General features: G+C 39.2%; 1 protein-coding gene across 7 annotated transcripts in view; it reads right to left on the bottom strand.

Annotated features, from left to right (window-relative positions):
• The window catches only part of nedd4l (NEDD4 like E3 ubiquitin protein ligase), a 115,395-nt gene that overhangs the window by 43,012 nt on the left and 57,654 nt on the right, over window positions 1-14,729 (bottom strand). For 3 of the 7 annotated variants that reach the window (XM_039750470.1, XM_039750472.1, XM_039750473.1), the window contains 2 exons: window positions 2,698-2,832; window positions 1,958-2,077 (listed from right to left, as the gene is read on the bottom strand). The exons of 1 other annotated variant lie outside the window; for it this stretch is intronic. In XM_039750470.1, the coding sequence (XP_039606404.1) occupies window positions 1,958-2,077; window positions 2,698-2,832 (255 nt within the window). Of the gene's footprint in view, window positions 1-1,957; window positions 2,078-2,697; window positions 2,836-14,729 lie in introns of all 7 variants that reach the window. 3 more of the 7 variants (XM_039750469.1, XM_039750471.1, XM_039750474.1) reach the window with 2 other exon arrangements.

Genomic DNA, 14,729 nt, shown 5'->3' with positions numbered 1-14,729 from the left:
GTAGTTGTGGTTATCTGTGCTGTGATGAGCGTTTTACACTGACTCAGAAGCATCAGATACACATGAATATAAAAAACAAATTCTAAAATGCACATACTACTAGGATAAATAAATCATCTTAAACAGAATCACTATTTAAAGAAGTTAGGGTAACATAACATAATGTATAACAAGATGACATGGATTCCAGCCCACAGTATGACTGACGCAGGCCGAGCACACTGCACTGGTGCCATGTAATCGTGGCAATGCACAACCTAAATACAGCCATGATAAGGACAAAACCACAATTAAACCAATTATAGAACATCTGCAAATATATAATATACACAGTATGCATATATATACTGTATACATATAATAAGCAGTGGATTCTGAAAGTATTGCAGCATTGGCTAAAATGTTTAAAATTTTTTTTTTCTCACATCAAAATGACCCCACGATGCCAAATCAGAAACAGGATTTAAGAGATTTTTGCAAATTTATTAAAAATAGGAAAAAATGAAATATCACTTTGACACACGTATTCAGACCCTTTGTTGTAACAGTGGATATCTAGCTCAGGTGCATCCCATTCTAATGACCATAACTGGAATGTTTCTGCACCATGTCTGGAGTCCACTTATGGTCGATTCAACTGATTTGACCTGGTTAGGAAAGGCACCCACCTGACTAAAGAAGGTCCTTCAGCTGACAATGTGTATCGAAGCAAAAACCGGGGCCATGAGGTTGAAGGAATCGCCTTCAGAGATCAGAGACAGGGTTGTGCTGAGGCACAGATAAGGAGAAGGCTACAATGCAGCACTGAATGCTCTCACGAGCACAACTGCCTTTATAATTCTTAAATGGAAGAAGTTTGAGTGCAGCTATGTGACGGGTGACACCTCAGCACCACACTAGTTCAGATGGAATTAAACAGTGTGAGGTTTTTGTGGTGGCTGGTGTGCCATTTCTACCACCAACCCCCAGGTTTTTCCCTGGAGGGCCTATATGCAGATTAATGTCATACCCAGGAAGGAGCAATTGCAGGTTAAGGGCCATGCTAAAGGGCCCAACGAAGTAGAGTCACTTCTGGCATTTACAGGATTTGAACCGGCAACCTTCCAATTGCCAGTGCAGATCCCTAGCCTCTGAGCCACCATTCTGCCAACCAGTGAGCAGGAGCATAAAAATGACCACACTATGCAGCATAGCATGTTCTGCACATTGCAGATGTAAAGATTACAGTCCCATCACATGCTTCTATAATGAATGGTAGCCATAGGACTGTAAACTTGTCCTGCTCAAGTCTAAGTGACTAAAAAGAATACAGTAATACGGTAGTCAAGTATGAACTGAAACAGCATAAACATAACAAGCAAAGAGTAGTGCACTTTAAAACAGAATAGTGCTAACAAAGCCACTTAGTACAAGGTATAGTACATTTCTGCCACAGTAAAGGCTTTTTATCCTCTCAGCTGGTACCGTTTCAGTGTTGCAATTTGTGGAAATTACCTAAAAGAAAACAACAGATACAATTCCAAGAAAGACACGTTTTAACATATACAATTTTGTGTTCAAAAACATGGAATACAATTAAATCACAGCAACTGACAATAGTGAATTGACTACAAAACTAATACAAAGGAATCAGATACTATAGACAGATAGGTATGAAATGCTCTATATGATAGATAGATAGATAGATAGATAGATAGATAGATAGATAGATAGATAGATAGATAATCTATCTCAACTTAAAAACATTACAGAATGGAAGAGCAGGTAGAAGGAACTGGAGAAACATGACACACGGCCACAAGAATTATTTAAAAACACAAATGAGGAGAACAAACAAAAGAAAAAAAAGATTCTTGAACAACGAGGATCCGTGAAATATGGAAGAGACAGGAGAAGAACGTGAGAATGTTAGAATAGGAAAGAGAGCCTCCAGTGAATTAACAAGGCAGACTCTCACCTCGAGTGGGGCTGACAGGGTTACTGTTGGAGAGCTGAGGCTGCGAGGCCGCCTGAGCTGGGGCTCACTTAGGTGGCTGTTGAGGTTTGAGGTTGAGGTGGAGGCCCCGTCTTCTGTATGCTAACATGAAAAGATATTTATTAGACTAAACATTAAAACAACACAACAAATTATCAAAAAAAATCCATTTAGATTAAAGACGAATCAGTTGCATTTCACAAAGCAAGTATGCAGATAAAAGAAAGAAAACTGAAATGAAACTTGGCAGTAGCAAGACAGGGCCTAAGAGTGAACTTTACATACATTAATAAAGTGATTTTTTTTTTTTTTACCTTTGGCAATATTATTTTCAAACAGTACTTATGTGTTGCATTAAAATTAATAACTGTTTTTATTGGTTCTATATTTAGATAGACTTTGAGAGGAAATAGTTTTATAAGCAGATGAACAGCTGGGGAAACAAAACCTATACTTTCACATTTAAAGACAAGAAAAAAAGAGACAACTGAAAAGGAAAACAATGCTTGAAATGACACCATGACACAAGCAACAGGTGACAGCTAACAATACACACAAAATTAACAGCAGCAAAAAAATAAAAATAAACTAAAATAAAAAGAAAAATCAGACTGGATTAAGAAAGAAGTTGAGGAAAATGACTGAAATCAGATCACAAGATAAAGAAGATGCAGCTGCAGAAGATCTTGAAGAAGGGGTGGGCAGCATGGGGCTCTTCATACCTGTATGATAGGACGGGTCCAGGTAGTTGTACGATTGTTATGGTTGACATAATAGGTGCGACCTTTTATGTCTTTCCTCTCTTCCCATCCTGGAGGCAAACCAGGAGTGGTATGCAAGTAGGCCATAGGTGATGGCTGCTTAATCAGGAGAAAAATGACATGAAGTTATAATGTGATTTTTGTTTTAAATTTTTCTAGATGATAGTCTCACAAAAAGAGAGGCCAAGAAGCAGACAGCACATATTTCCTAAATAGAAAAATCTTTTAAAGAAAGAAGAGTAGCGAAAAAAACAAATTCCACACAACTCTGCGAATGGACATGAAATGTCAAAAGTTAAAATGGGGGTAGGCATATTTGAGAAATGTCATGGTGCAGTATTTTTAAAGAATATAAATTATCAAGGAATATCTGAAGTAGCAGAATTTAAAGTATTAGCAGCAAAAACAGAAAACTAAAGGAAAGGGAAATGAGGTTGTCAGTATGGTACTGCAGATGGCGAAAAATCTAAAAAGATAAAAAGAGAATTTTTTTTGAATTGTCCTAAATTCACATTCCACTGGTCCAATTATATAATGCAATGTCTGAGGAGCCTGGACCTGGAAGGTAAGATACATTAGATTCTGGTGGATGGCCAATTGCTTTGCTTCCAACAGCTTAGGGTCTCTAATGTGATCACAAAAATCTGAATATCTTGTGGAAAGGGTGGGTGGCTTAGGGCTCTTCATACCTGAATGTTGGATCAAACACACGCTCACAGTAACTTATTCCTTCCCAAAAATGTTGATGTGCATTATTTTGGCAAAATATGGCAAGAATGTTCCTACAATCCTAGTGTCTACACTTTACTTAAAAAACTAGCAAAATACCTGCGCTTCGCAGTGGAGAAGTAGTGTGTTATAAATAAGTTATGAAAAAGAAAAGGAAACATTTTAAAAATAACCTAACATTATTGTCAATGTAATTGTTCTGTCACTGTTATGAGTGTTGCTGTCATCATGGATTTGATTATCATTATTTCTTTCAATCAGGTTCGTATTTGGAGGACGTGTTGTGTTCAAGTTACATTCTGCGTTTGTCAACCGTTGTAAAGATAACAGGTTTCATTCATCGAAGTGTTCACTACCCAAATCGCTACTCGTGAATCTAAAATGTTAAACAGGCATTCCCGGTATTAAGTTGTGGAATTGCCTGCGAGTATTTAGTGACAGCGTCTCTATGAACTTGTGGATTTGCCTGCAAGTATTTAGCGGCAGCGTCTCTATGAACTTGTGGATTTGCCTGCGAGTATTTAGTGACAGCGTGTTTATTAACTTGTGTATTTTTCTGCAAGTATTTGGCAGCAGCGTCACGAAGTGCATCAGAAAATGTACCACGACGTCTGACACGTCTCCTTTGTACTGTTTTCTCACAGCTTGGATTGCTGCTGTCATAATCGGTTTGAGTTTCATGGTTTGTTTAAATTACGTTAGTATTTGCAGGACTTGTGTTTAACACTAGAATTACCAGAGCCTACGAAAAAATTCGTAGATCCGTCCCACCTTAAATCGATACTTAAATCCGTCCGCACCTCTTCTAGCGTCTTTTGTCCTGTTAATGTGCAGATTAAGAGCAGCAAGCAGCTATTCCATCCCCCACCATCGCAGAACATGCACGAACTTCTCACAGCTCATGCCTTGGTTGATTATCTGATTATCTGAAGTGGAGTTTTAGAGTGGAAACAATAGATTGTTATTTGGAACACACGCATTTCATGTGTGTTCCGTTTCTACAGTAATCTGTGTAAACACTTTGTTAACATAGAAACTTTTTCACATTCTAGTAATAAATGTTACACAATGTAGGCATAAATTATAGAATATGTGAGGGCTGATTTCCAAAGATCAAATAAAAACTTTCACAAAAGGTTCAAGAACAACACAGCAGCTCCCATGGTGAAGCACTAAGATTTACTGTCGTAGATGTCTACTGTGCCTCAGAAGCTTGAGTTCGATTCCCTGTTGGTGAGAAACTGTTATTATTTTTTTCTTTTTAACCTCAAACGGACATGAAATTTATAAATTGGTATCACTGTCAGTTACTGAGATCGTTATATTTTGATGTGGGATGCTCCTTTTAAAATATTTTTTGACAACTGAGACTGCAATTAACATGAACAAGTGTGCTTATAACTGTTATTTTTAAGATCCATAACACTCAGACAGACAGAGCACTGCGTAATAGAGAGACAGACAAACAGGCAGAGAAGTCACTAAATAAACAGGGAAAGTACTGTATAATAGATATATATAAAAAAAAAAGCTAAGGGAATAGTTATATAGATAGATAGGAAGGAAAGGCATTATATGATAGGCAGACAGGGAAGCTGCTATATAATAATAAAATTACTGTTATTACTATATGGATAGACGGAGTTCATAGTATAATAGACAGGCAGAGAAAGCACTACTAAATGAAAAATAGGCGGGCAGGGGGTTAGAGCGTAATCGTCATTGAAAAAATAAAACTCAAAAAAGGAGGATGCAACATCGACAAGCTTCTGTTCTAAGATAGCCGCATCCCCAGGAAAGTAAACTGTGTCAGTGTCAAGTGCCCTTTTCAATATAATAGAAACCACAGCATATAGAAAAGTGTGCGCATTGTCACAGGTACACACGTCGTAATGTAGGAAAGACGGTTCTTGTACGCTCTAATCCCGCCCCCCGCCTGCCTGTTTGTGTGCCTCTTGTGATATGACAGCGCGAGCGTTATTTGAGTCAGATCGGAGGAGAGGGGGAGGGGTTACAGTACGTGAGCTTATTCATTGTGACAGGAACAACGCACCTGTTGATCTTTTTTTCTTTCAGTACATGTGCCTTCCCTGTTTATTTTGTGACTTCTCTGCCTATTTGTCTGTCTCTCTATTACGCAGTGCTCTGTCTGTCTGTTATGGATCTTAAAAATAACAGTTATAAGGGCACTTGTTCATGTTAATTGCAGTCTCAGTTGTTAAAAAAATATTTTAAAAGGAGCATCCCACATGAAAATATAACGATCTCATTAACTGTCAGTGCATACCAGTTTATAAATTGTATGTCCGTTTGAGGTTAAAAAGAAAAAAAAAGAACAATTTTTTGTTCTTGAACAACGGGGAATCAAACTCGGGTCTTTGTCGCACAACAAGCCTACTGCCTTCCAAGTGTGCAAATCACACCGCTAAGCCACGAAAGCTGTTGTATTGGTCTTGAACCTTTTGTGAAAGTGTTTATTTGAAGTTTGGACTTCATGCTTCACACATTCTATAGTTTATGCCTACATTTTGTAACATTTATTACTAAAATATGAAAAAGTTTCTGTTTCAACAATGTGTTTATACAGATTACTGTAGAAACGGAACACACATGAAATGCATGTGTTCCAAAAACGATCTATTATTTCCAGTCTAAAAGTCCACTTCACTCCCAGATAATCAATCAAGGCATGAGCTGGGAGAAGTTTGTGCATGTTCTGAGATGGTGGAGGTTGAAACAGCCGGCTGCTTGCTGCTCTAAATCTGCACATTAACAGGACAAAGATGCTGGCGGAGAGGTGAGGACGGATTTAAGAAGCGATTTAAGGTGGGACGGATCTACGAGTTTTTTCGTAGGCTCTGGTAATTCTAGTGTTAAGTGACATCCAGCATCTGTCACGCGTTGTAAGCACACAAACCGCCTTCAGAGATAACTTTGCATCGTAATAAACGAACAATAAAACAGCGGAGAAGCCGTGGATTAAATAAAAAGGCTGCAGTTATCAGCTGTGGCGAACCAAGGAAGGTAATGAAGAGACTGGAGCAAAGGATGGCCTTATATAGGCAGGCAGCCAACTACGTGGGAGGCATGGTGATGGGGGAACGCAACGCTGCCTCACACGGCGACCGAGCTGCAGGTTATGGACGTACAGTGGTGTGAAAAACTATTTGACCCCTTCCTGATTTCTTATTCTTTTGCATGTTTGTCACACAAAGTATTTCTGATCATCAAACACATTTAACCATTGGTCAAATATAACACAAGTAAACACAAAATGCAGTTTTTAAATGATGGTTTTTATTATTTAGGGAGAAAAAATCCAAACCTACATGGCCCTGTGTGAAAAGTAATTGCCCCCTGAACCGAATAACTGGTTGGGCCACCCTTAGCAGCAATAACTGCAATCAAGCGTTTGCGATAACTTGCAATGAGTCTTTTACAGCGCTCTGGAGGAATTTTGACCCACTCATCTTTGCAGAATTGTTGTAATTCAGCTTTATTTGAGGGTTTTCTAGCATGAACCCCCTTTTTAAGGTCATGCCATAGCATCTCAATTGGATTCAGGTCAGGACTGACTAGGCCACTCCAAAGTCTTCATTTTGTTTTTCTTCAGCCATTCAGAGGTGGATTTGCTGGTGTGTTTTGGGTCATTGTCCTGTTGCAGCACCCAAGATCGCTTCAGCTTGAGTTGACGAACAGATGGCGGACATTCTCCTTCAGGATTTTTGGTAGACAGTAGAATTCATGGTTCCATCTATCACAGCAAGCCTTCCAGGTCCTGAAGCAGCAAAACAACCCCAGACCATCACACTACCACCACCATATTTTACTGTTGGTATGATGTTCTTTTTCTGAAATGCTGTGTTCCTTTACGCCAGATGTAACGGGACATTTGCCTTCCAAAAAGTTCAACTTTTGCCTCATCAGTCCACAAGGTATTTTCCCAAAAGTCTTGGCAATCATTGAGATGTTTCTTAGCAAAATTGAGACGAGCCCTAATGTTCTTTTTGCTTAACAGTGGTTTGTGTCTTGGAAATCTGCCATGCAGGCCATTTTTGCCCAGTCTCTTTCTTATGGTGGAGTTGTGAACACTGGCCTTAATTGAGGCAAAGTGAGGCCTGCAGTTCTTTAGACGTTGTCCTGGGGTCTTTTGTGACCTCTCGGATGAGTCCTCTCTGCGCTCTTGGGGTAATTTTGGTCAGCCGGCCACTCCTGGGAAGGTTCACCACTGTTCCATGTTTTTGCCATTTGTGGATAATGGCTCTCACTGTGGTTCGCTGGAGTCCCAAAGCTTTAGAAATGGCTTTATAACCTTTACCAGACTGATACATCTCAATTACTTCTGTTCTCATTTGTTCCTGAATTTCTTTGGATCTTGGCATGATGTCTAGCTTTTGAGGTGCTTTTGGCCTACTTCTCTGTGTCAGGCAGCTCCTATTTAAGTGATTTCTTGATTGAAACAGGTGTGGCAGTAATCAGGCCTGGGGGTGGCTACGGAAATTGAACTCAGGTGTGATACACCACAGTTAGGTTATTTTTTTAACAAGGGGGAAATAAGTTTTTCACACAGGGCCATGTAGGTTTGGATTTTTTTTTCTCCCTTAATAATAAAAACCATCATTTAAAAACTGCATTTTCTGTTTACTTGTGTTATATTTAACTAATGGTTAACTGTGTTTGATGATCAGAAACATTTTGTGTGACAAACATGCAAAAGAATAAGAAATCAGGAAGGGGACAAATAGTTTTTCACACCACTGTATATATGTACGTAAGTAGGATTCAATTATGACCATTATGTGTAGAATTTCGAAATGAAACCTGCTTAACTTTTGTGAATAACCTGTAAGGAATGAGCCTGCCAAATTTCAGCCTTCTACATACACGGGAAGTTGGAGAATTAGTGATGAGTGAGTGAGTGAGGGCTTTGCCTTTTATTAGTGTAGACTAGCAAAATACCCGCGCTTCGCAGAGGAGAAGTAGTGTGTTAAAGAAGTAATAAAAAAGAAAAGGAAACATTTTGAAAATAACGTAACATGATTGTCAATGTAATTGTTTGGTCACTGTTATGAGTGTTGCTGTCATATATTATATATATATATATTTTATATATATATACTGTATATACACATACACATACATACATATACACACACTATATATATATATATATATATATATATATATATATATATATATATATATATATATATATCTATATATATATTGTAGTGGATGGCCAGCTTCATATTCCTGCCCTCACCCCCAGGCCGCCAAGAGGAGCTCTCCCGAGAACATGGACGGGCCCCGAATTCCAGCAGGGCCTCATGGACTATGTAGTTTTTATGCACAGCCCTGCTGGATACCTTGGGAACCACTGGGAGTCGCTGTCAGGAGGCCAGTGGACTCATTTGTGCACTATGACCCGGAAGTTCGTCACAGGAAGAGCGACGGGCTTCCGGGTTGAAGAAAAGCATTATTTAACCTGACCTGGAAGGAATAAGGACTTGTGGACTGTTGGATTGGGAACACTTCCGGGTCAGGGAATATAAAAGGACTGAGGGAGCTCCCAGACGGCGAGCTAAGCTGGGTGGTAGGATAGCAGCGCATCTGGGAGCTGGAGGATTGGATTATTGTATTGGTTAATGAATAGTGTGTAGTAGAGGGTTTTTGGTGCACATAATTATTATAATAAAGCAAAGAATTGTAGCACTTTTACCTGGTGTCTGTCGTGGTACCTGAGGGTTCAAGGGAGCACTAGTGCCCCCTACTGCAACTATATATATATATATATATATATATATATATATATATATATATATATATATATATATATATATATATACCCTTTGAAGCGAGCAGCTGTTGCTGAGGGTGCCAGAATCCATCGAGGAAGAAAAATGAAAAACATTATTTGTAGAAATTCTTAATTTACCTATCCATTCCTAAATAGTTAAATGGGAAGGCTATTTCGTATCACTGCAACACGCTGCTTGTTAAAACGGATGAGTCCCGCTCTTACGTGCACTTAGTGCTCGTGAGTATTATGAACTATCGTATCTGTTCAAGTTCTATTTAAATTTTAAATATAAGTAATTTTTATTTAGTCGACAGAAATATGTTTGGTAGGAATGTAAGTTAAATTTAGTCATCATTGCATAAATTTTTCTTCACCATAGAAATTTAAAGACTAAATTCAACTTACATTCCTACCAACGATATTTCTGTCGACTAAATAGAACCTACTTATATCCAAATAGAACTTGAAAAGCTAGATTGTTTTGAATGTGATCGCGCATTGTAGAGCGACTTGACGCGCACCACATCGAGCCTGCGAGCTATTGAGCTGTCGCCTGCCTGTCTCAATAAGTGACCCTCGCTTCGCTTTTACTTTTTTACCGTTCATTTAATCACAGGTAGTCACGAAAAAAATTCGAAAATGGAAGGAGGATTACACTGAGTAAGACTTTACCAAAACAATTATTGATGGCGAATAAAGTATCCATTATTCATAAAGCTTCAATTGGTGATCTGTTTTTCTGCGTTAACCTCATATTTTTTCATACTTCTTCTCAAACTAAGGGGGTGCGAGGGTAAAATGTTGTTTCACCCTAATTCTGCGCTCATCAGGCATACACACTCACTGCACCCCCTGTCGGGAATCGAACCTCAGACGTCAGCGCTAGAGGCGAAACCTCTCGTGTTGTACCATGGCGTGTGGTTCGTTCATTTGACAGTATATAGATCGGGAGGTATATAGATCGAGATATATATATATATAAATAAATAAGATAACTCCTGTAGCCACAATAAATGCCTTTATTGATTAGACAAACCGGGGTGAACAAGTTCCTTTCTACTGCAGCCACAGCCGCGACATCACATAAAAAAACATCAATAATAACTCAAAACCTTGCAATATTATTTGGGAAAATCGCAACATTTTACTCACCAAAAATTTGGATTATTTGTAAACAAAATCCATCCTCCTCCTTTTCCTCAAAAACAGTTCAATTACTCTGTCGTACGGATTATCCGTGCGCTTCAGTTCCATCAAAACGTCCCTTTCTATCGCCATTGAAGCTAATGCTGAAAGGCGAACCCGCCCTATGGTATTTCTGGCATAACTTTCAATTTGCTTTAGGGCTGAAAATGTCTGCTCGACAGAAGCAGTGTACACAGGAATGCTCACGGCTAAATATACCAATGTGAACAGCTGCCCCATGCTCTCATTCAGATTTTTCTAATGAAGGAAGTCAAGATCAGTGGGAGATTTTCCTAAAAAATCATCCATGGCATACATTACAGTCAGTTCTGTTTTTAGCCGAGACAGATCAAAAAGCGCTCCGTGGCTCTTGTGTTAAACTGGAGAAGGCTGCATGCGTGAAATTTTTCTTGTTTTCCCGAAACTTCTGGGGCTCGAGGAGCGTGACAAACATCAGGTTTTCGTGGTCTTGAAATCTGGTCTGTGTCTGGCAAATAATATTGTCCAGAATCTTGCCATGGAGTTGGCCGTAGTGCGTGCGATGATCTTCCGCTCGGAGCGTTTGCGGTTCGTTCAGTGGCCTCGTAGAGTTCCTCATATCGGCATCTATCCAATCAATGGGTCTGAATACGGTGATGTTGCCACACGCCTGCTAGAGAGCCCTACTGATACCAACTCAAAATCTGATTGGTTGAAGCAACAGGTTAATCGACATTTATTCTGTGTTAGAGTGCCTACACAACGGATTGTGAAAGCCTCTCTGCCTGGCAACAAATGATGGCTGAAATGTGATTGGTTAAATGCTTTAATACGAAACTCCGCCTCCCGCGGCTATCGAGCTACAGTCTGTTACATTACAGTATACGAACGAAAATACGTTCCAGTTATGACCATTACGCGTAGAATTTCGAAATGAAACCTGCCCAGCTTTTGTAAGTAAGCTGTAAGGAATGAGCCTGCCAAATTTCAGCCTTTCACCTACACGGAAAGTTGGAGAATTAGTGATGAGTGAGTGAGTGAGTCAGTCAGTGAGGGCCTCGACTTTTATTAGTATAGATAATATTTACATAGCCCACTAAAATAATATAGTCATCCTTTGGTGATAAAAACAAATATACTATTTAAACTTCTATATAAAAAATAATAGAATAAAACATCAGTAAAAATTCCATCCATTCTTCCATCATCCATAACGCTATATCTTAACACAGGGTCACGGGGGTCTGCTGGAGCCAATCACAGGGCGCAAGGAAGGAACAAACCCCGGGCAGGGCGCCAGCCCACCTTAGGGCACACATACACACACACCCAAGCACACACTAGGGACAATTTAGAATCGCCAATGCACCTAACCTGCATGTCTTTGGACTGTGGGAGGAAACCGGAGCACCTGGAGGAAACCCATGGGGAGAATATACAAACTCCATGCATGCTCCAAGCGAAACCGGGTCTCCTAACTGCGAGGCAGCAGCGCTACCCACTGCGCCACTGTGCCGCCACAGTAAAAATTACTTATGTTATCCCGTTTTAACTGCGAAATTATCTAAGTCAATGGGCCTCAGTTATAGTGCCATTTTTTAATCAAATGTATCAGAAGTACTATATAAACAAAGTACTTTTCTGTATACAATACTTGTATTTTTTCAATAGGGGTTATTATTATTAGTTCACTTGAGGTGCTTACTGTTAAACTTGCTACATACAGTCCTTGGTGGTGCTGTTATGAAAGAGCTTGCAGCTGAACTCCATATTAAAGCATAGTAAAGCTGTATTTAGTAATGTTACAAAGGTGATTTAAATTCATTTCATTCAAACATGAAGGCTGCTAACAATCTCAACTCTCCATCAGCCTCAAACTCTAAAATTAGTACAGCCTCAGTATACAGTGGATTAGAATAAATGTCTACCACCAAAACTTAAAAAACAAAAGTTATTAATTACTTTAACTCACTGAAAAGCAATACTTTTATGTCTTTTTATCACATTCTGAGAAACAGCACCTCCATCAGCTCTAGAAAAATGTGTGCTTCATTTTATTCAATCGTGGTTTGGCTTCATCCATTAATTTGCAGTGTTGTTTTCATTTTTATTTCCGCTTTGTTTATTTAACTTCAAAAAGTGCTGTTCTCTGATTGCAAACTTAATGACAATATGCATGTGTAAAACAGTGGTGGCTTTTTCAAAAATGCAAGGCTATGCCTGATACCAATGTGTGTAATCAGTGTATCTCATATTTATTATTACATGTGACATGCCCTCAGCCCACCAAAGCAATCCACAGTGCTCTGTGGTATTTTTCCCGTTTGTAACTGTGCTCATTTCATCAATGTTTCCCCCCCGCTGTTCGAATTCTGCTAGGCTTATGAAGGGGGAACCCAAAAACTCTTCAAATGTTGTCTGTGGATTGTCTAAGAACTTGAAGAAGGCTAAACTGGGTCACAGGGCCACAAAGGTTGAGAAACACTGCTCTAAAATAAACCTTGTAATCGAGTGAGACAATGAAATTGTGGTTGAGGGGAAAAAAAAGCTGCTATAACCTTTGATGGTATGACAAATTTATTGATGCTCTTATTTAAACTTTGTGAGCACTGATGAAATTGTCTAGAGCAGCGCTCTGCCTGATGGGAATTGTAGTCTCATGTTTGGTATTTGCATAAGGGGGGTCGGGAGAGTAATACGAGGAGGGACCCAAAAATAACCGGAATTTTGTTGTTGTTAGGTTGGTACTTGTAGTACATGGTTGGGCCGCTAGGGCGATCTAGTTACACTCCTCACAAGTCAGTCTGCCAAGTGCCATCAGTCTGGAAGGTTGTGCTTGTGTTCAGTGAATTTTGTAAAGTAGTTTTGTGCCAGCGTCGTTTTTCTACGATGGCCGATTATCGTGAGCAACGCGCGGCAGTGACATTTTGTTTTCTTCTTGAAAAAATTGTTGCAGAAACTATTGTTATTGAAACGGTATGACAACCCTGAACCACCCACTCCACTCACCAGATTTAGCTCTGTGTGATTTCTTTTTGTTCCCTTGGATGAAAAAAGACTTGAAAGGAAGGAGTTATACTGACGTCGAAGAGGTAAAACAAGAAACGACCAGAGCATTAATGGGAATTACTTCAGACGAATTTAAAAAATGTTTCGAACAATGGAACAAATGGTTAGATAAGAGTATTTCCGCCAATGGAGAGTACTTTTAAGGAGACTAATTGTAGTTTGTACAGAAAATTAAATTAAACACGTTTTAAAAATATTTCTGGTTATTTTTGGGTCCCCCCTCGTATATACAGGGTGAGGCAGAAAGGATGGACATCTTTGAAATGGCTAGAACTCACCATTAGGTGGAGTGACAGATGTGCGGTTGGTGGCGTTAGCTTCACGAAGTCTTAGCATTTTTTTATTTTCTTTTTAGTTGAAGCCATGGAGCTGTGGACGATAGAACACCACATTTTGGCATACAACTATTTTGTTAAGAACATCCAATCTATTACCACAGTTCAGCATGAGTTTTGTTGCCATTTTAATACCCATAAATAAAGCTGTTCCGACTCATAACGATATCCTACGTTGGGTTAAAGCACTTTGTACACGAGGTACAATAATGAACAAAAGACCACCGGGGGCAACACGAATGGTACGTACCCCTGAAAATGTGGAAAGCGTACGACTAGCCCTGCTGCGCAGTCCAAGTCGATCTGCTCGGAAGCATTCTTCTGAACTTGGCCTCCGTAATTGTTCGGTAAGGCGTATTTTGCATTTAGACCTGCATTTCCATCCCTACAAATTGTCAAATGCTATTTCAATATGAACTCAAATCTTTCAATGAATTTCTTTGTAAGAAAAAATTAACAATTTTGTGATTTTGTAAAAAACGTCCGTCCTTTCTGCTTCACCCTGTATTAAATACCCTTTCTTACAGGATCAATTGTGCGAAATTGACTGCGCTTATTATAATGGCTCCTGTCTAGCACTTTTGCTAGACATGTCTTCTTTAAGTATCCACAAACTTTGCTCCTTTCACTTCACTTCTGCAGATGACCTACATTACATCTCTGTGAGACTGCTGTCAGCGCCGTGATAAAATGAGGGACGAGGTGCAGTAGAATATTCCACTCCCTAGAGCATTACTAATGACAAAGTTAAATAAAAAAACGTCAGCCAATTTTGTTTTTTCTACAACATAACCACATTTCAATCAAATCCATCTAGGTATTTTTGGGGTTTTTATTCCTTCTATTTTGAGTTTTTTCTACCTAGCCCTAAATATTGATAATCTCTTCCCTTAGTG

The sequence above is a fragment of the Polypterus senegalus genome, chromosome 4 (genome assembly GCF_016835505.1).
Source record: "Polypterus senegalus isolate Bchr_013 chromosome 4, ASM1683550v1, whole genome shotgun sequence".
Classification (NCBI taxonomy): Eukaryota; Metazoa; Chordata; class Cladistia; order Polypteriformes; family Polypteridae; genus Polypterus; species Polypterus senegalus.
Note: the sequence above shows the minus strand (reverse complement) of the source record. Positions and strands in the feature narration are given on the sequence as shown.